We start from the raw sequence: 24836 nt of genomic DNA, 5'->3' as shown, positions 1-24836 counted from the left end.
ATGGAAAGTACGACTCATTGTCCATCACCATAGAATGGAGTGGGGTTGCCAACTGACCAGAGCAATGGGCCTGTGCAGCTCTTGTGCGTTTTGCTTTTTTGCAGCATTTTAATCTGCTATTCCAAAATCAAGAGGCATTTTTTCCAGCTGCGGACAGAGATCTGCCCAAACCATCTGTAAATGTGGCATGCAAGGGGGCAACTCAAAGCACAAGAGCTGGGTGAGGTAAAGACAATGGCGATCCTACCTGAAGATTAGGTGCAGTCTAAAAGGCTGCTGTTATCCCATATCACTTTTTATTTAGCTCATGTGGCAAGTTTGGCAGCACAGGAGTGGTGGCTGTGTTTGGGATTTAAAAAGTGACCTTTTTTGTTTGCATTGGGGAAATCTTACCGCTTATCCAGATGATTTGCAGTTTTTCCATATTCTCTGTCAAGTTCTGCTTGTATTGGGGAGGGGGAGAGTATTTAAGGGCATTAGAAACTCCCTCCTTCAGTTTAATGTCAGGAAAGGGAATGCGGAATTGCTGCTTGTAAAGTAAGAAACATTAGATTCATCACTAGTGACAGAAGGGGGGAAATAATCAAAATTACAGAAATGGAATGAATTTAACACTGGCACAAGCTGCAGGGAGTTGTCAGATCACTAGATCCATGGGATCCCCTAGGCAGTAGTGGATTCTGCCAGCTGTGATCTCAGCTACCCGAGTCAGAAACCTTGGGAATCTTTCTCCCACCTTTCAAAAGGCTCTAAATTCTTGGGACCCTTTTTCAAATCTTCAGCTTGTCATTTATGGTGGGATTTTACTATATCTTATTAAGGAAACCCCGTCCTAGATTTAGAAAAGAGGAAGACCTCAATCCATCCTGGTAACTACCTGGAAGCCTAAATTCATTGCAAGTCAAGGTGCTCACCTATAGCCCACTATTGCATCCAGGACTGGCAGGTAGGTGGACAAACATAACCCCCCAGCAGGGCAGAGTTTGCACAGTGGCTGCCAGTGGCTGATTCCCCACCTGAGAAATCATTGGGACATCGCTGAATTGTGTCCAACTAGTTCTCTTTCTGTTTTACTTTCACCAAAGAAAGTGCCGCCCCATATTTTTTAAAAGATGTGAGCAAAGATGTCTTTCAGAGGTCTTTCAGATATCATGGCCTTGCACCTCCCAACATCTTCAACACTGGTTTTGCTGGCCAGAGCAGAAGGGAGCCACAGTCCAACAACATCTGGTGAGAAAGACTTTGCCCAGCCCCATTTCATGGTCCTCGTGCCCATTCACCTTACATAACTATAGTGCTGTGATTCATTCCATCCACCCATCCATCCATCGTGTGCCCATCCATCTGTTCACTCACCCATCCATCCATCCATCCATCCATCCATCCATCCACCTACCAAACCATCCATCCATCCACCCACCCACCCACTCATCCACCTATCCAGCCAGCCAGCCAGCCTGCCATCCACGTACCTGCCCACCTGCCAACTCATTGGTCCAGACACCTACCCAACCACTCACCCATCCATCCACCCACTCACTCATCCACCATCCACGCATCCATCCATCCATTCACTCACTCATCCCTTCATCCATATCCAACCTTTCGCCCAAGCTGGGTCTCAAGGCAGCTTTAAGAAAGGGGATGGGGGGGGTAAAGCCTCAATCGACTCTAGAGGTTTGCAGTTTGGTGAGACATCGGAAACAATTTGGCCATGAATCCTAAATGCCCCCCTCCCTAAACTGCTAATCCCAGGATTCCATAGGGCATTGACATAACAGTTTAAGTGGAATCTTGGCTCTGTAATTGTGTGGTGTGAATGGGCCAGTCTGAGCTGCACAAATGGTTTGGTTTTTCCAACTTTGTTGGGCTCAGGGCTGTCTGTCTGAAAAGCCTTATTTTGTGCATGTCACATGGAGCAAGATGAGAGCTCCACTGGGTTTTAAGTCAGTATTTAAGTCATCACGTCACAGTTGTATGGAAAAGTTGTTCACACAGCCAAATCTTATCTATGAATGATAATGAATGATGGCATGAGGAGCATGGGGCAACTTTCCCCCAGTGTGTCCAGGGACCACATTCCCCAGCATAAGCCCATATATCTCTATTTCCATCTCCATCCCCTCTTAAAATGTCACCATTTTGAGAGAGACTATAGAGGGAAACTGGGTTATTTGGGTATTGGGATGTTTTTAGGGATGGGATGAGGTATTTTCATGTGCTTTTGTGCACTTGTGAGGCTTTCTATGTGATTTTTTTAAGGCAAAATTGCCTGGAATCACATTGAAGTTTTGAAAAAAAAGTGGTGAGTTGGGAGTTTTTGAGGGACTGGTGGGGGCTTGCACCATGCCCACACCTTATTCTAGCTGATCTTGGAGTGAGCATTTTCCAAGTTAAGTTAGTCCAAGGAGGATCTCTGTTCTCCTAAACTTTTTGAGTGAAGCAGGAGTCTTGAATAGATGATGAAAGTCAAGAAAAAAGCAGAAACATGGCTGTCCAAGTCATCGGGTGCAGAGTTTTGTTTCATTTTCTTGAAAGAATTAATCGTTTTTGTCCGTTGTACTGAAGGTAGCTTTCTGAACCACTGCTGGCCAAAATGTTTCCATTTGTTCTAACAGTTGATGGCCATCTTCACAGAGTTGAATCCAAAGATGGACCCTTTGGCCTTCAGAAAAGCCACCTCCAAAGGCCAAAGCTTGGAATGGTTCTACTAAGACTGGTATACCCTTCAAGAAAATGGGCAGAGAGAAAAAAACCAAAACTTAAAGAAAAACAATCCGGTTTTGCTCAATCGTGTGATTCGTCTATGTGTCTTGTACATCCATGGAGGGCAGAAGATGGTTACCCTGTGATGATGTCTCCATGGTTTTCACCTAAGACCAGGCCATTCCATGAGTCTTGCTTGGCACTAGCCTGGGGAGACTGGCTGACGCTTGCCTGGTAACCCTGGGGGGAAAGTTTGAGGGATGCCATGGTGGAATGAAGAGTGGAGCTGTGCCCGGACGCTGTAGCGAGTGGAAACGCCTGGAATGGGGAAAAAGCAGGGCAGGTAGAAAGAGAAAGAAGAAAATAGGTGGTCAGTAGAAAGATGGAGGAGGGGACACAATACCTTCCCAACATGTCACAGATGAAAACCAGGATATGCATTCACAAACAACATCAGAGTGCATTCAAGACGGCAAAGTTACTAATGAGGAAGAACACACAAACCAGGAGAGGCTGCAGCAGTTTGCTTTTCCTGGTGCCCACTGGCTTCCTCTCTGGAGTTAATTGAGTCCAAACTACTTTGAACACAATTTGCAGAAGTGGAAGTAAGCAGTGGACCAAACGCCTTTTCGGTTGCCCTCTTCTACACCATTTCCAACTCCACAATATCCTTTCACAATACTCTAAATTGTCCCACACCACAACTTTGTATTATGGCTTATGTGACATTGGCAGTTTTATCCCCTTAAACCACACCTTTTCCATGTAAGCATCAACCATAAAAGGTTGAGATTTTTTAAACCGGCCCTGCCTGTCCTAACTTTATTAGGGGGTGGGTAGGAAAATAAATAATATAATTTAAAAATTCCTGCTTTTTGCCAGGCAATCAAAGTGACATACAACAAGCTAAAATACATCCATATATACATAGTACCCCCCTTAAAACAAGATTAAACAGTATAAGATTAAAACTAACATGCAAAAATCCAAATAATAACCATGCCCAGAATTCAATAGATGGGAAGTCTTATTCGTGGCTGAGTATTTTATTCTGGGAAGGCCTGCTGGAAGAGATCCGTCTTAATGGTGTTTTTTTAAAGCTCTATAGATTGGTAATTTGATGGATCTCATCTGGCGGGCCATTCCATAAATTGGGAGTGGCTGCAGAAAATATCCTCTGGGAGGTCGCTGTCAATCTGGTCTTTAAGGGGTGTAGTAGATTCCTCCCAGAGGACCTGAGTGTACGGGGGGGGGGGGGGGGGATTGTATGGAAATAGGCAAACCCTTGGGCCCAAGCCATGTAGGGCTTTAAAGGTGATAACCAACACCTTGTACTGTGCCTGGAAACTAATAGGCAGGCAGTGAGTGACTTCAATATTGGTGCTATATGGTCACTCCTTGCTGTTCCTGTGACCAACCTGGCTGTCATATTCTGTACTAACCTGAGTTTCCAGACTAGGCACAAGGGTAGCCCATGTAGCATTGCAAAAATCAAGTCTTGAGGTTACCAGTGCATGTACTACAGATTCGAGGTCACTCCGTTTCAGGAAAGGGCACAGCTGGCGTATCAGCCAAAGCTGATAACAGGCACTCTTGACCATCACATTCACCTGATTCATCATCTGAAAGCGACAGGTCAAGAAGCACCCCCAGACTGTGAACACAGTCCTTCGAGGAGAGCGTGAACCCCTCTAGGATTGGAGGTTGCAGCCCAATACCTGGTTTGGGGGGCCCTACCATAAGCACCTCTGTTTTGTCTGAGCTTCTTTTCCCTCATTCAATCCATTATTGCCTGAAGACACTGGTTGAGGGGAGAGATGCCATCTGTCATTGTTGCTGATGATCGGGACATGGAGAAATATATTTGGGTGTCATCAGCATACTGATAACACCCAGCCCAATATCCACGGATGATTTCTCCCAGCAGCTTCATATAGATGTTAAATAGCATTGGGGACAGGATGGTGCCTTGAGGGACACCACAATTAAGCTCTGTTTTTGAAGAGCAACTGTCCCTGTGCATCACCCTCTGGAACCTGCCTGAGAGGAAGGAATGGAACCACTGTAACTCAGTGCCTCCAATTCCTAACTCTCTCAGGCATTCCAGGAGGATGTTGTGGTCTATTGTATCGAATGCCACTGAGAGGTCTAGCAAGGGTTACGCTCCCTCTGTCAATGCCTAGATGAAGGTCATCAGTTAAAGCGACCATGGCAGTCTCCACCCAGTCCTGAAGCCCATTTGAAATGGATCAAGAAAATCGGCTTCATCCAAGACCATTTGGAGCTGAAGAGCAACTGCCCTCTCAATCACCTTGCTCAAAAATGGTAGATGAGAAACAGGCCTATAATTTTTTATGTCCAGGGTGTTAAGGGAGGGTTTTTTCAAGAGCGGTCTAACAATCGCTTCTTTCAGAGAGGATGGTATATGGGGTTATTGGAATTGTGATTATAATACTTTCTGTACATGGACAGACAAAGTATATGACAAATGGAAAATATAAAAATGATTAAGGAAGGAAAAAAATATTTGCATAAATAATCAAAAAATTAACTTATTAATTAATTATAATAACCTTGTTTCTTTTTTACTTTTAAGAAAGGTGTATTAATGATTAACAGTTCAGTGTGATTCCTTGGCATTGGGGAAGCTCCTACAAATTTGTTGTATTTGAAGTTGTTTATTTGTAGTTATGTATGGGGTTTTTTTTTGTCTTTGTCTTCTCTGTTTATGCATTTGTAACATAACGTATGTGTAAAACTAATTTTAAAATTACCAGACAAAATGCCCTTCCCCAAAAACAAAATCCAAAAAGCAAACCTCGATTTTGCCATTTTATTTAAGGAGTACCATTTTACTATCCCACTATATAATGGAACTTGAGCATCCATGGATTTGGGTATCCACAGGGGAGCCTGAAACCAAACTCCAGTGGCACCTCTAGGGTTGGTGTCACACACATCCACACACACACACACGCACCCAGTGTCACCATTGGCAGATACCAAGGGCCACTTTTTTATTTTAAAAAAGCTGGAATGATTTGAAATTGTGGTTTTAGGTGCATGCTGACCAGAAATCCCACTATTATGGCGGCAGGAGAAAATATTTTAATTACATCAGAAATAATAATCAAGATTCACCTGAGGAATTGGACTGAGGTGCCCATAATGAGATGAAATCCCCGGTTCTGTCTTGATGGGACGCATTTCTTCAGTGGTGTTGGTAGTTGTGGTGCTGGTGCAGGCAGCTGAGCTGATGGCTGAGGTAAGGTTTTCATTATTACTTGCTGGTCCTAGATAATGATGAGTGTGAGGAGTGGAGAAGAAGAACACTTGTTAAACCAGATCCTTCTTGAAAAACTAAGTGCCAGTATGGTTAGAGCTATCAGCATGCTCCATGTTACTAGAGAAGTGGGTCCACTCTGGGTGTCAGCGAGAAAACCTGGAATTGATTCACACTGCCCCACTGACATGGAAATTGCCTTTGAGCATGGTATATTGGATATGACTTAGATCTGACTGATGTAAGCCCATAGCAGGACATACCTAGGGTCCGTCCACACTATACAATTGTAGCACTGTCATTCCACTTTAACTGTCATGATTCTATCTTATAAAATTGTGGGATTGGAAGTTTAGGAATTCTAAATACTAAATTTATTAATATTATATTCTGCCATTCTAAATACAGTGTGCCCTTACTATCCGTGGGGGAATCAGTTCCAGATCCCCCTACAGATAGTAAAAAACGCGGGACCTTAAGTCCTGTTCTTCCCAATGGGTGCATGCACTTAGTGTGGAAAAATGAAATGCACAGATATAGGATGGCCGACACCTGGCTGAATGAAACTACGTCTGAAAGGGATCTAGGAGTCCAAGTAGACCACAAGTTGAACATGAGTGAACAGTGCGATGCGGCAGCTAACAAGGCCAATGCAATTCTAGACTGCATCAATAGAAGTATAGTGTCTAGATCAAGGGAAGGAATAGTCCCACTCTATTCTGCTCTGGTCAGGCCACACCTGGAATATTGTGTCCAGTTCTGGGCACCACAATTCAAAAAGGACATTGAGAAACTGGAGTGTGTCCAAAGGAGGGCAACTAAAACCATGCCCTATGAGGAAAGACTTAGGGAGCTGGGGATGTTTAGCCTGGAGAAGAGAAGGTTAACAAGGGATATGATAGCCCTGTTTAAATATTTGAAGGGATGTCATATTGAGGAGGGAACAAGCTTGTTTTCTGCTGCTCCAAAGATTAGAAGACAGAACAATGGATGCAAGCTACATACATACATATATATTATACTTACCGGCAGTTGGCTTAGACTTGTTTACGTTCTTTGGTTTACGTTTCCTGGTTTGGATCCCTTCTTTTCTCATCGCTAAAGGCCTTGGGACCTATAAAGAGGGATTCCAGACTGTTAAGGGCAGTGGTGGAGAAAGTGAGGTGACCTGCAGCCCTAAAGTTCCCTTTATGGGCTCCCCACACCCTCCAATTTTAAAAATAAAATCAGGCAAAAACTGCTCTTACCCCATGGAGTTTCATATATAAACCACAAGCATTACACACTGGCTCGCCTTCCGCATTCCTGCGCCATAGGGTGGTTGTGGTCGTCTGGCAATTGGCACACATGAGCCCCAACCGACGGGAGGCTGACTGTGGGAACAAGAATCCAAAAGCAAGAGCAACTGGCTGTTAACAGTGGCCTTGAGCAAACCAACATTATCCCCAGTTGAAAAGCTGTCAGCCATAGTATGGCAGTTCAGGGGGCTTTTGTAGCAAAACCATGAGTCAGGTGAGCAGCTTAAGTCATTGGAGAGAGGAAGAGGATACAACCTGAGGGTGATGAGTAGTAGCCTTAATGGAGTCCACTTACATAAATCTTCCTGTTGAATTAAACTGCTATAGCAATATAATGTACATATACTCCTTGTTATAATAACAAGAATTGGTTGTGATGGATGGGCAATTAAGACCTGTTAACTTCACACAAGACCTGCCCCTCATAACTGCTAGAACTCAGTTGCTGAAATGGATCAAGAGTGGATCTTGGTGGAAGATGTTATCCCTCTGCATCTGGCTATGGAATGTAACCAAATGTTTCTCCAATGCAGTGGCATCTCTAGGGTTGGAGTCATCCATGATTGGTAACTTATGATGGCACACACTTCCCATTGACCTCCTCCCATACCACAACATACAGAATCCTTAGTAAGGTTTTTTGTACTAAAGTTATTCATCAATCTTAATTCCCATATATCACTGAATGTAATGGTAATAGTTAGAATTATAGAATCATAGAGTTGGAAGAGACCACAAGAGACAACCAGACTCCTAGATCCTTTTCACATGTAGTCTTGTTAAGATAGATGTGCCCCATCGTGTATCTATGCATTTCATTTTTTCTGCCTATGCACAGTACCTTACCTTTCTCCCTGTTGAAATTCATTTTGTTAGTTTTGGCCCAGTTTCTAACCTATTCAGGTCATTTTGAATTTTGATCCTGTCCTTGGGGTATTAGCTACTCCTAATTCAGTGTAATCTGAAAATTTAATAAGCATGCCCCCTATTATTTAATCCATGTCACTGATAAAGATGTTGAATCGGAAACTGGACCCAGGACAAAACTCAGTGGCCACTGCCGAGCACCTTTTGGGTTCAGCCAGTCAACCAAGTAAAAATTCGAAAGGGACGCAGGATCACAATGTGTTCCATTCTAGATGTGTTCCATGAGGCTGCAAACATGGGCTTTACTAGCCTGAACGTCTTTGTTGGGGGCCATTTCCACCACCATGAGCTACACCAGTGATGGCGAACCTTTTCCAGTTCGCGTGCCGGGGGCGGGGCTTTTACCCCCAGGATGGGGGCTGAGTGCCGGGGGCGGGGCTTCTGCCCTCTGGGGGCGGGGCCTCTGCCCCCTTTTCAGAGGGAGGAGCCTCTGGCTCCTGCCCCAGCTTTTGCTGGCCCCTGAGGGTCCCTTCTGGGGCCATCAGAGGCCGGAAAAAGGGCCGCGGAGGACGGCAGGCCACCCTCCGGTTTTTGCCGGCCCCTGAGGGTCTCTTCTGGGGCCATTAGAGGCCGGCAAAAGAAGGGAAAGGGAGGAGGAGGAGGCTGGGCACGCGCGGCACGCATCCCAGCCGCCTTCTCCTCAGCCTTTCGCGCAGAGCGAAGGGAAAGGCAGGAGGATGAGGTTGGGCACGCGTCCCAGCCGCTTTCTCCTCGGCCCTTCGCTCCCCACGAAAGGGCTCTATGGAGCCCTTTCATGCGGAGCGAAGAGAAGCCAGGAGAGAAGGAGACAGACGCGCGCGCCTCTTTCTCCTCCTTCCAGGCGCCATTTTCTGGCTTCCCACTGTCTAAGAGAGACAACGGGAGGCCCAAAAATGGCAGGGAGGAGGCGGAACGGGCACGTGCCCTTTCCGCCTTCTCCCTTGCCCCGTGCCCGGCGAAATGGCGTAGCGTGCCACCTCTGGCACGCGTGCCATAGGTTCGCCATCACGGAGCTACACTGTCACTCCTAAAATGGCCGGAATTGAGATTGCATCACTTCTAGTTCCATGAATCAGTTGCCAAATGGCTAATCTTGAGCGTATGGGGGAGAGCACGTTATGGGGGACCCAAACCACAATGTTGTTGTGGTGTTTTGAGATTTTCCCCTCTTATTGTTGGCTTAATATTTGTCCAGACTCTTAAAATATTTTGAGGGCTCAGGGGGCTTCAGAATCTTGGGGGTGGGTACAAAAGGGGATCTCAGAGGGCCACATGTAACTGCAAAGTGCCGTTTCCCCACCCCAGAATAGATCTATTTTAGGGTAGAGTGGCTATTCTGGATCCATGTTCTGCATGGGGTGTATGTGGGGTGAAAGCAGTCCTTAACTGTGGGCCTGACCCCACAGATGTGGCATGGGCCACATTCCTAGACCAGGACAAGCTCTTCCTTACCAGCCTCCTCTGGGGCTTAATTAGTGGCCGGTTGATGCCATTCATCTTGTGGTAGAGTCCACAGGCATTGCACAGGTAATGGCCGGTGCCATCTCTCCGCCATAGTGGGGTGGACATGGCCCCGCAGTTGACGCATTCCCGGCCTTCGCTGTAATCGTCAAAATAGTCTGGAGGCACTGCAGAGAGAAGGAATGAAAAAAGGAATCAGACACATGAAACAGTAAACACATTTGGGCACATGGGAAGCTACCATGCATTGTGACAATTGAGCATCAGATAATCCTGAGCTAGAGAGATGCAAACCACTAGTCAATGAACAGTCCCATTCCATGTGTCCAACAACAACAACTTCTTCATTCTCATAGTGGTCCCTCCACATTCGCCGGGGTTAGGGTGAAGGGCCCCCATGAATGTGGGAAAACCACAAATGAAAAAAACCACCATTCTTTTAACCTAAGAAAACACCTCTCTAGGAATTTCCAGGCCCTCTATGCACCTCTATGGTCAAAATCTACCAGAAGCTGACCACAGAATCATTCTGGAGGACCTAGGAATGCATAGAGAAGTGTTTTCTCTAGGAACTTCTTGGTTCTCCAGTATAACGCTATGGTCAACTTCTGCCAGAGTTCTGCTGGAAGACCTAGAGATTCCTAGAGAGACTATATTCCTCAAAACTGCATTTACATTCCCCCAAAAGGAAGACCAAAATTTCCTTTCCTCTTTGTTTCCATTAGATACAGAAACTACTCCAGGTGAACCAGTACATCCTCTCACATGGAGACACTTTTGAAAATCTGTTGGCTTTTCCCCTTCCCATCATCTCCAAGACACGATGGTCTAGGAGGACTTCAAGAGCAAGACTAGGGTTTCTGTATATGTGGTGTGTGTGTGTGTGTGTGTGTGTGTGTGTGTGTGTGTTGTGTGCCTTCAAGTTGTTTCCAACTTTTATGGCAATTCAGGGTTTTCTTGGCAAGATTTGTTCATGGGGGTTTGCTATTGCCTTCCCCTGAGACTGAGAGAGTGTGACTTGCCCAAGGTCACCTAGTAAGTTTCATGACCAAACTGGGAATCAAACCCTGGTCTGCAGAGTCATAATTCAACTACTATGCCATGCTGGCTCAATGCTCTGTGTGTGTGTGTGTGTGTGTGTGTGTGTGTCCTTCCTTATTCCCTCATTCTGTCCCCTCTAGCAGAATCTCTCAGTGTTGCTCATAATGTTATGCTCTTTTGGATTGACCCAATACAGGGTATGCAAAGGGATATTGTGTGAACTAGCATGGTATAGTGATTTGAACGTTGGACTATGACTCTGGAGACCCGGTTTTGAATACCAGCTATGCCATGGAAACACACTGGGTGACTTCACACGTCACACACTCTCAACCTCAGAAGGAGGCAATAGCAAACCCCCTCTGAAGAAACCTGCCAAGCAAACCCCATAGTGGGGTCGCCTTAGGGACACCATAAATCAGACATGGCTTGCATACAACAACAATAACAAAGGGATCTTGCAGCACCTTTGAGATTAACTGAAAGAGAAAAGTTAGTAGCAGGAGCTTTTGCAGACATGAGCCTACTGTTTCTGATGCAGCTAGTCTCAAAAGTGCTACAAGATCTTTTTGCATACTGATTTTTGAGACTAACAAAGCTGCATCTTTGAAATCTACCAATAAAGAGTATTACTCCAATATGGATTTTGGAACTCCTTGTTAATTCATAGGGCTCCCACTAGAGGGAGCCTCATCCCACACAATTCTTAATGCAAATCCATTGTTTTACCATTTAGCCCAATGAAAGGATCAAGTGGCATAACTTGGACTGTGTGAAAGGCATGCTTCAACACTTTAAAGATCCTTCCAACTCAAATTGGAAGTGGAAATCCATCTGCTTCTTCAAGAAACTTGCCCAGAGACAGACAGAAATCAATTGCATAACATAGGGAACAGCAACGTACCAACTTCTTTCTTTCAGATAGTCTCAAAGGTACTCCCAAGATCCAAAGTTCTGCATCTTTCTGCTGGATAGGCACACAAATTTAACCGCCATGGTTTGATCCTATGGAATCCTGGGATTTGTCGTTTTTTGTGGCACTAGAGCTCTCTGACAAAGAAAGTTAAATAGCACACAAAACTACAAATTCCAAAATTCTATAACATTGAGCCATGGCAGTTAAAACCGGTGTCAAACTGCAGTAATTCTGCAGTATAAGATGCAGCCCTGATTACAAACTTCTACACCACTGAGATGCATGTCTGAGGCAGACAAAAGTGAAATAAATTGACCTTTGGGTTACAATTCCTAGCATCCCTTGGCCTGTGGCAGGGAATTCTAGGAGCTGCAATCTGCTATGTCCTGTTTTGTCTCCAAAGACCTTGTTTATGTGCAAATTAATATTTTTGCTTGATCCTTTTTGACTTGTAAGCACCCTTTCTTTTTGGAGAAAGATCAGATATAAATTCAATAAATAAATCATGGAACAAGTGACTTCGAAGTTACATTTTCCTTAAAGGCTCTTAAATCCCCTGAACCCCCTTTGCCTCCAAAGCGAACAAAACCCTGCAGGGTTATTATCATTCCTAGAAAATGCACTGCCAGGAAAAACATCAAGCTGGCAAACAACGATCTTCTGGATGGGAATCATCAATAAAAAGTATGAAGCAGACAAGCAGATGCAATGCAGGGGGTGGAAGAAGGCATGGGGCAGAGAAGGGAGGCGGAAGGGAAAGTGGTGTCCTTGCTGTCGGCTTTGTTCTAGGTTTATATGTGGCACATGCAGAGGCCGCCTGGGATTTATCATGCGGGAACAGAGGCCTTGTTTGTACTGCACCCTGGAAGACGGAGACAGAATATACATAATGTCCAGGACTGGGGTTGATAAACTGTGCAATGTTTTTGGAAGGCGTTCAGCTCCTCCGCTGTGCCAGACAGAAGCTAGAAAAAATTGGAAAGCAGAGCACAGCAAAAAAAAAAATGAACAAGGAATGGAGTCCTGTGCATTTTTAAAGGACGAATACTAACTGCAAAAAGAGAACTTGACTCCAGAAGGTTCCAGTATATTAAATTTCTGGCTAAATTGGGAGCAGTTCTTTTCCAAGGCTTTATTCTGATTATTCAGTTCTTTCCCCAGGTAAATGCAACTGAGGAAGTAGACATTAGACTACAGAAGCTCATGCTGCCAACTTCTTTCTTCCAGTTAGTCTCAAAGGTGCTACAAGATCTCTCTACATACTGTTTTTACAGACTAACACAGCTATATCTTAGAATTTCCCCAGGTTTTTTATACACCATTTTGGTGGTGCATCTCTACAGTAGAAATAATGCAGTTTGACACCTCCATCCTAAAGAACCCTAGGACTCATAGTTTTGTGAAACACCAGCACTCTTGGGTAGTGAAAGACCTTGCAAGACTACAGGTCCCAGGATTCCACAGGATGGCCCCAGAGCAAGTGGTGTCAAACTGCATTATTTCTACAGCATAGATGCACCCCAAAATGGTGTAGAATAAACCTGGGACCCTTTTCTCTAAAGCACTACTTTGATTCCACTTCAGCTTCCAGGTTTCTGTTATAAGGAATTGTGTGGTTTCCAGTTTAAGGAGGCGTACTTAGAATTCTCTGCCAGAGAGTTCTAGTACCTCACCAAATTACAAATTCCAGGATTCCTCAGGATGCAGTCAGGGGAGATGAAGTGAAATCATAGCACTGATAGAGGAATGTCTCAGTAAAGAAAACCTCTCACAAGGAAGCTTCTTTTTTAATAAAGCATTTCTCCCTCCAAGGTCCCAAGGCCTTTGGATCTGTGCCTTGCAGTAGCTAAAGAAGGATACTCCAAAGTTGCCATCCCTCTTCCAGCTAAGGCTGAATCTGCACGGCAGAAATAATGCAGTTTGACACCGCCTTAACTGCCATGGCTCAATGCAATGGTAAATATGGGATTTGTAGTTTTGTGAGCTATTTAGCCCTCTCTGGCAAAGAGCCACAATAACATACAAACGCCAGGATTTGATAGCATTGAGCCATGGCAGTTAAAGCGGTAGCAAACTGCATTAATTCTGCAGTGCAGATGCAGCCTCAGAGAGTGGCAAGGGAAAGCACTTTGATTTATGGCTTTCCCTCCTCCAACGACAGCTCTAAATCCAGCCATTATGGACCTCTTGACACCAATCTTTTCCCCTAGAAATTTGGAAAGGAAACACTTATTCAGACAGCAGCAAGCTCTGAACAGCAGGAAGAATAGGTTACCACAGGAAAGCATATCCCATTCAGGAAAGATTTATGCCTCTTTGATAGAGCTTTCGAACATTTCCCTTTCTGCTATTTCAAGGAACATTCACTCAATGGGCCTGAGCCAGCAGCAAGTGAGCTAGAAGGGAAATCCTGCCACATTTGAAGGGAGAGCTTCCTTTGTGCTCAGAATCTGCACGTCACATAGGCTGCATCCACACTGCAGAATTAATGTAGTTTGACACCGCTCTAACTGCCAATGGCTCAATGCTACGGCATTTGGGGATTTGTAGTTTTCTGAGCTGTTTAGCCTTCTCTGTCAGAGAGCTCTGGGACCTCGACAAACTGCAAATCCCAGGGTCCCATAGGATGGACCCATGGCAGTTAAAGCAGTGTCAAACTGCATTATTTCTGCAGTGTGGCAGCAGCCTTAGTTACCTCTCCCCAAGGGTGTCTAGAAGGAACCCAGGTAGTGCATCCGTTCTGGGTTTCAGTCAGAACTGTAAAGGAACCTCCCTATGCAAGGGGCTGAATTGTCCTCCAAATGGGTTCAGGACCTGGATAACTTCTTTAAAGTTTGTACTAGTCCCTTTGCTGTTGTAGGAGGCACCAACTGACACTTGCAACAAGGTGTTTTTTGTTCACAAGGGTACAGCGAAGTTATCTTTTCAAAGGAATATAATGAGCTGAAGCAACATCACTTGAGTGTAATGAGTAGCATTTTCTAAGTATCTTTTGACACAATTTGTTTCAGGTAATCTTTAGTGACATAGTGGCTTGAGCGCTGGACTACAACTCTGGAGACCATGGTTTGACTCCCCAGCTCAGCCATGAAACCCACTGGGTGACCTTGGCCAAGTCACACTCTCTCAACCTCAAGGGAAGGCAATGGCAAACCTCCTCTGAACAAATCTTGCCAAGAAAACCTCATGATATGTTTGCCTTAGGGTTGCCATAAGTTGGAAATTACCTGAAAGCACACAAAGCACACACACACACCATTTTAAGCAACACATAGACAATTTTTATGGGGGGATATGCCATTCTTTTATTAATCCTAACTACAACCCCTAGCAAGTAAAAGCAGTGAAACATACTGCAGTCAACTTCCAGGGGTAGCCATGTTGGCCATATAGCAAATCCAATAATATCCAAAAAAATTCACCAAACGGTGATACTTTTATTGGGCCAGTCAAAATCAGTGTTGCCAACAGGCTTCGAAGATATCCCCTGGAAAGTTTTACCAAAATCCAAAATTCCCAGAATTCCCCAATATTTATTATTAGTATTCAGTCAAAATCCCCGGAAAGAAATTAATTAAATTCCCGAATTCCAGGGAATTCCCTGGAAATTAGCAACACCGGTCAAAGTAGATGATACACACGTTGCAGTCTTTTGCAGCTCCACTAGCTTCTTCAAAGGTGTTTAAAAACCATACAAGAGGGGAAAAGTTGAAGATGTTAGTTATAGGCCTGCATTTTTCTGTTTTAGTTCTTAGTGCAGATAGTATGAAGGGGGGGGGGGGGGTCTCCTGCAGGCTTAACACCTGGCTTGATGAAGAAGCCAGTGGAGCTTCGAAAGCTTGTATGTTGTATATTGTGCATTTTGGTTGGCCCAATTAAGGTATTACTGTTTGGTGGATTTTCTGAAGTTGCAATCTTTTATTTTATTTTCCCCAGCATTGTCACAAGGAAGGAGGGGAAATGATTTTGAATGTGATAACAAGCATTGGAAGCAAAGTATTTCTAAAGAGGGACTTTGTAAACTCTTCATATACTGATTCATATGACTGGTCCCTTAAATTTAATACTGTCTACACTACCATTCTTCAGGTTCTGTCAGTTCTCCATCTCCAAAACCCTTGCTGCTGCTGCCTGCTTTTATCATCACTGCAATGCCTTTCATCTCCAGTCTCTTCTCCCCTTTCTGAGATGGCAAAAGGTTTTCGGTCATGCCGTCCGAACCTTCTGTTTATAGACAGAGGGAAATGTAATATCAACATCCCTATGGCTTGAAAAGCACCTTGTCAGATTGGCAAAGCATCTCCACCATGGAGGAGCCATGTGCCAAGACCCAGGGAGGCACTTACAGGGAACGCTTTCTCACCATACCACCTCCCTCCCCCCCCCCCAAAAAAAATCCTAAGTTTCCTAAAACAATTTGTTATGATAAGGAATGGCCTTGATAAATCGGGCACCCCGCCACACCGAAAGTAATCTCTGCAAGGATGAGCAGGGCCAACTGGGAAGGAATGAAGGGAGAGGGAAGAAAACAGATTCAGAAAAGCCCAAGGTTGTACAGAGAAATTATCTGTGCTTAAAGCAGATGCTTTCTTCTTCTTAATTTTTTCAAATTGATTTCCAAAAAGTAAAAAAGAGTTTACACACAATATGTGAAACCATCCTTTGAACATTTTTTTTAACATCCAATACTTCCTACCTTCGGAGAGTTGGTGCTGACTAATTCCCATAGTTTTTTGTGGGTTTTTCAGACTATGTGGCCATGTTAAGTTTTGGGCCACATAGCCCAAAAACACCGCAAAAAACTGGATGCGGGCCGTCAAAGCCTTCGACTTCTTCACATAACTCCCATAATTAGATTTTTCTTTCTATCATCACTATTTGGTCTCAGCCCTCCATCTCTATGGAATCTTTGTCTTTATCTTTATCCACAGATTCAAGCATCCACAGTTTGAATATATGTGTGTGTGTGCGTGTGTGCGTGTGTGCGTGTGTGTGTGTGTGTGTGTGTGTGTGTGTGTATAAATTCTCAGAAGCAAACCTTGATTTGCCATGTTATGTTAGGGAGACCATGTAACTATGCCATTCTATTTAATGGGACTTCAGCATCCACGGTGATGGTGGGGGTCCTGGAACCAAACCCCAGTGAATTCTAGGGCCCACTGTACTTATAATAATAATATAATATATAATAATAATAATAAATTTTTATTTATATACCGCCCTGTGGCGAACCAATCCGGGCGGTTTACAACATTAAAATAACATACAGCATAAAAACAATATATTTCCCTCCCCCCTTAAAAAGTTATTAAACAACATATCTAATTTAAAACCACAATAACTAGTTAAAATAACAATAAATTAAACAAAATAATACCAACCAATAAACCACTGCAACTTCAGTTCTAAAGAAAAGGTGGCTTTGGAGACATTACTGAGGAGGGGGGAAATCCTGAGATCCTGAGGCCGGGATATTTCAGTCTGGGAAGGCTTGCCTGAAGAGATCCGTCTTGACAGCCTTTTTGAAGCTGTCCAAAGATGTTAATTGACGGATCTCATCTGGCAGGCCATTCCAGAGCCTGGGGGCGACAACAGAGAAAGCCCACCGGGAGGTCGCTGCAAGCCTCTATTTTTGAGGCTACAACAAGTTCTTCCCAGAGGACCGGAGAGCGCGGGGAGGATTGTATGGGAAGAGGCGGTCTCTATTTGTTCATTTTCCCATTCGTCCTATTATTCCTCTTCTACGCAGCTGCTTTTTCATTCTGATAGAGCCTTCTCCATATTTGCCCATCCCTACCTTCCACAGTCTCTCTGGTCTTGCGATGTTGTTCTAGATGCTGGCTCAGGGATTCTGGGAATTGCCGTCCAAAAATGTAACACCCCAAACTGTGAAAGCATGGGCAGAGTTTTTCAGACCACATGCCCAAACTCTGAAAAGTGTAGGAGTCACAGTCAGAGGTTTTTTCAGGTTACAGTTCCCAAAGTCCCCCAAGTAGAATGCTCACTGGGGGAATCTGGGCACTGTAATCCAAAAAGGTCAATTTCCCAAATTCAGGTCTCAAGTAACCCTTTAATCTGATTTAGCAGAAATGTCTATATCTTCTTACTCTCTGGACGGGACCAGATGCTTAGTCATTACCTCCTATAGTACGATTGGGAATAAATCTATTTCACATCTACTCTTCAGCAACATGAAATGCAAACACCTGCTGCAGAAAATTCAGCATGTGCCTCTTCTTTCTTTCTTTGACACACTTGTGTTTGGAAACCTGTCAAAAAGTGGCCTCCTGTGTGATTAATTCAGTCTGTTTCAGAACTGGGGAAAGGAGCCTCGATGTTTCTCTTTTCCAAATGGTTTGGGGCTATGCTCTGGTTTTGACATTAAAAAATCTCACAAGGGGTTCCAGTCACCCCTTAAGGCACAGTATCACAGCTTTTGGTCAACCATAGAGGTGTCTAGGGTGCTTTCCAACATTTTACTAAGGCAGAGTGCCTATTGTTGTTGTTGTGTGCCTTAAAGTCATTTCCGATTTATGGCAACCCTAAAACCACATCCCAGCAACAGCTACAAGCCTTGAAGCAAATCAAATAATATATACAGCACTATTATGACCATGTTTCTATACAGTCATTTCTGGCTTTTTTAAGCTTATGGCTAAACATTGCTTTTAAAGAAAATTGATTGAGATATCATTATTAACTATGGATATTCTTGTGTCAGTATTTGAATTTTATTTCCCAAATATGTTGATTTTATTCTCTAGTAAAATGAAAGAAAAAAACACTATACAGATGTACATTTTTGAAATCACCTACATTAACATCTCAAAACCCTGTCCTTTCTCAGCCCTGCTGTCTTTATCCTTCTGCTAAAAAGCTCCAGATCCACTCTGTATTCCAAACTTTTCTATAACATTTTCTAGTTTACATTCTGAGACTCCATCCACACTGTAGAAATAATCCACTTTAACTGCCCTGGCTCAATGCTATGGGATCCTGAGAGTTTGTGGTGGCAGCAGAGCTTTCTGACAGAGAAGGCTAAATGTCTCATGAAACTACAGTTCCCAGAATTCCATAGCATTGAGCCCAGACAGTTAAAGTGGTCTCTAACTGGATTTATTCCCACAGTGCGGACACAGCCTGAGAATTTAAGTTCTTGATCAATAGCTCAGTTCCCATGTTCAGCCCATAGAAGACAGCAGCATCTGCAAACATCCCAGTATCAGCACCCAGTTGCGCATTCTAAAATCCATGCACCTGGCTTTCAAATCAGGAAATTTGCTTGTTTAATTGTTATTTTTAAGAATGCTTTAAAGGTTCTAAATCAATAAGTTTCACTTAAGCCATCCTTTCTTCTTCTTTTTCAGGTCAAACAGCCTGGGGAATCAAAACAGAGGAAGATACACTTTAGTCCCCTGATCGTGGGGCTCATGGCTTTGAGAGACCAAAGTCTGCCGAAAATTCGTGCAAGAACATGGCCAAGGAAGGATACTTGATCCAAATCAGTTGCAGTTGAGCTTCTACAAAGTTTCTTGGCCAGATCTCTGCCAGTCTACCATGCAAGAAGTGGAATCACTGAGTCCTCGTCTGAAGACTCAAGCGGTTGAAATTTTAAGAGTACCCAATGGGACCCCCCCAATTATGGCCTGTTTGTTAATGGAGAGCCAGTATTGTGTAGTAGTTTGAGCATTGGACTATGACTCCGGGGAATCAGGATTTGAATCCCATCTTGGCTATGTAAACCCACTGGGTGACATTAGGCAAGTCACACTCTCTCAGCCTCAGAGGAAGGCAGTGGCAAACCCCCTCTGAGCAAATGTTGCCAAGAAAACCCCATCTTAGGATCTCCATAAGTCAGAAATGACTTGAAGACACACCACAATATCACACACGCGCACACACACACACACACACAGGACCACAAATGATGGAGTGGGCAGGGTTCCAAAACAGACCTCTTTGATAGCAATCCTTCTTGAAGGATCTCCAGCCTTTGTACATAAAACAAACAGGATGACATTCAGCCGGGATCTGTCTTTTGATGGTCTTATCAGGAATAGTTAACATATTCAGGCCTGTTGCTTCCAGCCTGCCTTGTTGCTCCCAGATTAAGGTATGTTGGATGCTTCCAGGGACATAGCCAAGGGGGGGGGGGGGGTTCTTGGGGTCCAGACCCCCCCTTCCATTAGAAAAATGAATGGTGTGTGCTGCTGCGCCGCCACACCCAAGCCCCATTATAATGGTGGCACTTAGTCTGGACCCCCCCTTCCTAAAATCCTAGCTACGTCCCTGATGCTCCTCTACAGAAGCGATGGCCTTTAGAGCTAGAAGGGGACCTTTGAGGTCATTTAGTCCACACCTTTGCTCAATGCAGGACATTGCAATTGCAGCAGAGGCAGGAATCATGTGGTTTCCATGTGGCCTTCAGGGTCATTTTGTTTTAAAATGAAACAACAAAGGAGAGTTGTATAGAGCTGCCAGGTCTCAAAGTCTGAGTCTCCAGTTTCCATAGGTCATCTCCAGGTGGGAAATGCGGGTGCAAAATTCTTTGGGGGACTCTGCTCTGGGCAAGAGGGAAAGAGCTGTGTGCAAATTTCCAGCTCAGCTAATGCAGCAAAAACTTAGTATGATTTGTTGGTAGTGGTGGTCATGGTGTGTGCCTTCAAATCATTTTCTGACTTGTGGTGACCCTAAGGTGAACCAATCATGGGGCTTTCTTGGCAAAATTTGTTATGTGGGGGCTTGTCTTAGCCTTCTTCTGAGGCTGAGAGTGTGTGACCTGCCCTAGGTCACCCAGTGAGTTTCCATCCCTGAGTGGGGTTTCAAATCATGGTGTCCAGAATTGTAGCCCAACGTCACACCGGCATGACGACGACGACGACGATGACGATGATACTGTATCATCCCAGTTCCCTTCAAATTGGGATTTAATGCATAACACTTCATGATATCACCAGGGGTCTCAAGTTTAGGGCTGGAAATCTCAGGGTCTGGGATGATCTTGAACTGATTACACTAAAGTTGCAACTTCATATGCATCCAAGGAGCCCAATTCTCTAATTGAAAAACACCACTACACCTTGTTTCAGCCACAGGCACATACCCTCTCCTTCCCCCCCTCCAAAGGAAGTGTCTGGTCAGTTCAGTTTTCCTGTCAACAACAGGTACACAGGTTGAAAATGACCCTTGGACTTTAAAACAGTCCATCCCAACACTGCAGTAACCCTTGACAGGTGACAATCTACCCTCTTCTTAAATACAGTCAGCCCTCTGTATCCACAGATTCTTTATCCATGGATCCAATTGTCCACAGTTTGAAAAATATTTTTTAAAAATATATATATTCCCCAAAGCAAAATTTAACTTTGATGTAGAAAACCCCATGACAGGGTTGCCAAAAGTCAGAAACAACTGGAAGGCACGCAACCACTATCACCACCACCACCACAGCATAAGGGACGCAATTGTATTTAATGGGACCTGAGCATCCATGGATTTGGGTATGAAAGTGGGTGGGGGATGTCCTGGAACCAAACCCCAGTGGATGCCAAGGGTCCACTGTACCTCCAGCAAAGGTTTCTCCTCCCAGCTTAGCAGCTGAACAGGTAACTCCTGATTAAAGAGTACTTAGCCAAGTTCCAAAGGAATCATGGGATCCTAGAGTTGGAAGTGACCCCAAAGGCCCTCTAGTCCAATCCAATTCTGCCATGCAGGAAGATACACTCAAAGCACTCCCAACAGATGGCCATCCAGACTCCAGTCAAAAACTTCCAAAGGAGACTCCACCACACTTGGAGGCAGTGTATTCCACTGTCAAACAGCTCTTACCATTAGGAAGTTCTTCCTAATGTATAGGTCAAATCTCTTTTTAGGTGGAATCTATGGGCCTGTACAGACAGGCCAAAATAAGGCTGCTTCAGGTTACTTTGGAGGCATGCTGTTTAAATGACACACACATCTTAAGAGGCCAGAAGCTGCGCCAAAGCTGCACTCCAGACTGGAGTGTTGCTTTGGCACAGCTTCCGGCCTCTTAAGACGTGTGTGTCATTTAAACAGCATACCTCCAAAGTGACCCGAAGCAGCTTTATTTTGGCCTGTCTGTATGGGCTCTATATTTCAGAGGAAGGAACTGGCAGAACTGCTTCTGAGTATTCCTTGCCTAAGAAACCCCTATGAAATTCATGGGGTCACCATACATTGACAGGTGGAGTGGAGACATAATACTATTATTGTGTGAGGGTTGTGTGCCTTCAAGTCATTTCTGACTTACATTGACCCCTGGGAATTTCTTGGCAAGATTTGTTGAGAGGAGATTTGCCACTGCTTTCCCCTGAGGCTGAGAGCCTGTGACTTGCCTGTGGTCACCCATTGGGTTTCATGGCCAAGCGGGGAGTTGAACCTTGGTCTCCAGAGTTGTAGTCCAGCATTCAAACCACTACACCATACTTGTTCACAATACTATTAATATGTGCCTTCAATTTGACTCTGACTTACGGTGCTTCTCTCATACAGTTTTCTTGGCAAGAGTTCTTCTGAGAGGTTTTTTGTCACTGCCTTCCTCTAAAGCTTGCAACCAGATGCCAAATACTCAAAAGTACCACACCACCCTGGCTCCTTTTCTGACAATTTGCATGTGGAGTTGTTCTTCCACAGTCATATTTTAGGAGCTATCCTTCATGGTTCAATGCAAAAGTTCACATCCTGTTGACTTCCTGGGATAGGAGGAAAAAACATTTCCAAGAAAGTCCCCTTCTCAGGCCAGTTCATGAACTTTTGTTCAACCTATATAGATTTTTGCAAAAATCCTAAGAGTGTCAGGGTCAAGGTTTGGTCTTTAAGGTACGAATATAAGGAAGGAAGGTTAGACATGATGTTTGTGCATGTATGCCTTCAAGTTGCCTAGCGACTTATGGTGACCCTATGATTTTCATGAGGTTTTCTTAGGAAGGAAAACTCAGAGGTGGTTCTGTCATTTTCACCCTTTGAAATATATCCTCCAGCACCTGGTATCCATGAGATACTTGGTAATCATATCCAAGTACTAACCAGCACTGACCCTGCTTAGCTTCCAAGATCAGACAGGATCCATTGCCCTTGGGGTATTACAGCAGGTCAGCGACATGATACAGGTATAAAAAAATTAAAATGTTGTGAAAATATATAGAAAGGCCATCTCATAATATAAGAATCCAGTCGGTTATCCACCAAGAATCTCCATCGAGATAATGGGAGATTAGGGCAGATAAAAATGAGGACATCATCCATTTAATTTGTGGAATTCATTCTTACATTTCTCCTTGTTGAAATTCATTTTCACAAGATGAAGGGATAGCTGCCCACTCGGAAGGCTTTCAAAAGGACTGGATAAATTCATGGAGATGAAGGACCATCCATGGCTGCAATTTAAGATTGCCATGAGTGCATCTACACTGTAGAAATAATGAATTTTGACACTGGTTTAAGTCCTGTAGCTCCATCCTATGAAATCCTGAAATATGTAGTTTTACCAGGTCTTTTGCCTTCTCTGCCCAAGAATGCTGGTGCCTCACAAAATGACAAATCCCAGGATTCTGTAGGACAGCGGTTAAAGTGGTGTCAAACTGCATTATTTCTTCAATGTAGATGAACACCATACATCACCTGCAATAGCGGAGGCAGCATGCTTATCAAATTTGCAGATGACACCAAATTAGGAGGAACAGCCAATACCCCAGAAGACAGGATTAACATCCAAAATGACCTAAATAGATCAGAAAACTGGGCCAAAGCTAACAAAATGAATTTCAACACGAAGAAATGTAGGGTCTTAGGGCAAAAAAGATAAGGCACTTAGGGAAAAAAAATGAAATGCATAGATATAGGATAGGGGACACCTGCCTTAAATAGACTATGTGTGAAAGCGATCTAGGAGTCCAAGTAAACCACAAGCTGCACATGAGTGAACAGTGCGATACAGCAGCTAAAAAGGCCAATGATTCTAGACTGCATCAATAGAAGTATAGTGTCTAGATCAAGGGAAGTAATAGTGCCACTCTATTCTGCTTTGGTCAGGCTTCACCTGGAATACTGTGTCCAGTTCTGGGTGCCACAATTCAAAAAGGATGTTGAGAAGCTGAAGTGTGTCCAAAGGAGGGTGAAGAAAATGGTGAAGGGTCTGGAAACCATGCGTTATGTCACTGCATGGTATGGACTACTTGTAGGGGTTTGACTCGCCTTGCAGATATCAGGGTTTCCACCTGATTTGGGAAAAACCAGGATCAAACTGGTTTTCCTTTTGATCTGCTGGGGGGGGGGGGGCTTGTTCTATGGCTGCATCTACATTGCAGAAATAATGCCATTGATGGCACCACTTAACTGCGTGGTTCAGTGCTATGCAAATCTGGGATTTGCAGTTTGGTGAAGGGTTGAGCCTTACAAACTCCTCATCCCAGGATTCCATAGCACTGAGCTGTGGCAGTTAAAGAAGTGTCAAAGTGCACTATTTCTGCAGTGCAGATGCAGCCTCTGAGGAAGGCAGTGGCAAACCTCTCGCTGAATAAAATCTCACCAAGAAACCCTAATAGATGGTTTTGAAGACACATAATAACAAGAAAGGTGGAGGAACGCATAGAAATGCGGTGCCCACATTGTGAAACACATGGTGCTTAATTTTTTTTAGAAAACAGTATTATTCCCATATGTTCATATTTCTCCTGGTTGTTAAGCAGGGGTTCCCCCTTAATTTTTTGGTAGACTAGCATTCTGTGTTATTTACTGCAATCAGATTTATGGCTACTCTAAATGGAAAGCAGTGGGGTCCAGGAATTACTCTGGCTTATGTTTTTTTTTTCTGGTGTTGAGGCTTTTAAAATGTCTTTTTACTTCCAATGGCTGGGGGAGAGAAGCTTTGGAAGGGATTTTTGCTACTTCTGGCCAAAATCCATAGGTGCTAATGACCAGTTGAACCTTCAGGTTAACTTTTGGGATCAAGGTGACATTAGCCTCCCCAGCCCCCAACTGTTTTGTGTTCTCTTTCATTAGCATTGCTTCCAGAGAACCTCCTGAATTGTAAACTGCTAATGAGAGCACAGTGGGATCTCCATTTGCAAGCCTTTTCTATATGTCTGCTTACTGTTAATTCCCTTTTATTTATTTTAATTGCATTTACATTCTGCTTTCCCCCCAAGATGAGATCCAAAGTGTCTGCTGCATGCCTTCAAATCTTACGATGACCCTAAGGTGAACC

General features: G+C 44.1%; 1 protein-coding gene across 1 annotated transcript in view; it reads right to left on the bottom strand.

Moving 5' to 3' along the window:
• Window positions 1–1976: 1976 nt before the first annotated feature.
• Window positions 1977–24836, bottom strand: part of GATA4 (GATA binding protein 4) — a 55482-nt gene continuing 32622 nt past the window's right edge. Inside the window, exons 3-7 of the mRNA XM_089528274.1 lie at window positions 9646–9821; window positions 7237–7362; window positions 7016–7103; window positions 5848–5999; window positions 1977–3024 (exon numbers count right to left, since the gene is read on the bottom strand). Of these exons, the coding sequence (XP_089384400.1) occupies window positions 2842–3024; window positions 5848–5999; window positions 7016–7103; window positions 7237–7362; window positions 9646–9821 (725 nt within the window). The 3' untranslated portion in view covers window positions 1977–2841. The remainder of the gene's footprint in view (window positions 3025–5847; window positions 6000–7015; window positions 7104–7236; window positions 7363–9645; window positions 9822–24836) is intronic.

Source organism: Sceloporus occidentalis, unplaced genomic scaffold (assembly GCF_023333645.1).
Source record: "Sceloporus occidentalis isolate IW3139 unplaced genomic scaffold, rSceOcc1.0.p SCAF_6, whole genome shotgun sequence".
Lineage (NCBI taxonomy): Eukaryota > Metazoa > Chordata > Lepidosauria > Squamata > Phrynosomatidae > Sceloporus > Sceloporus occidentalis.
This window is presented reverse-complemented; position numbering and strand designations above follow the sequence as displayed.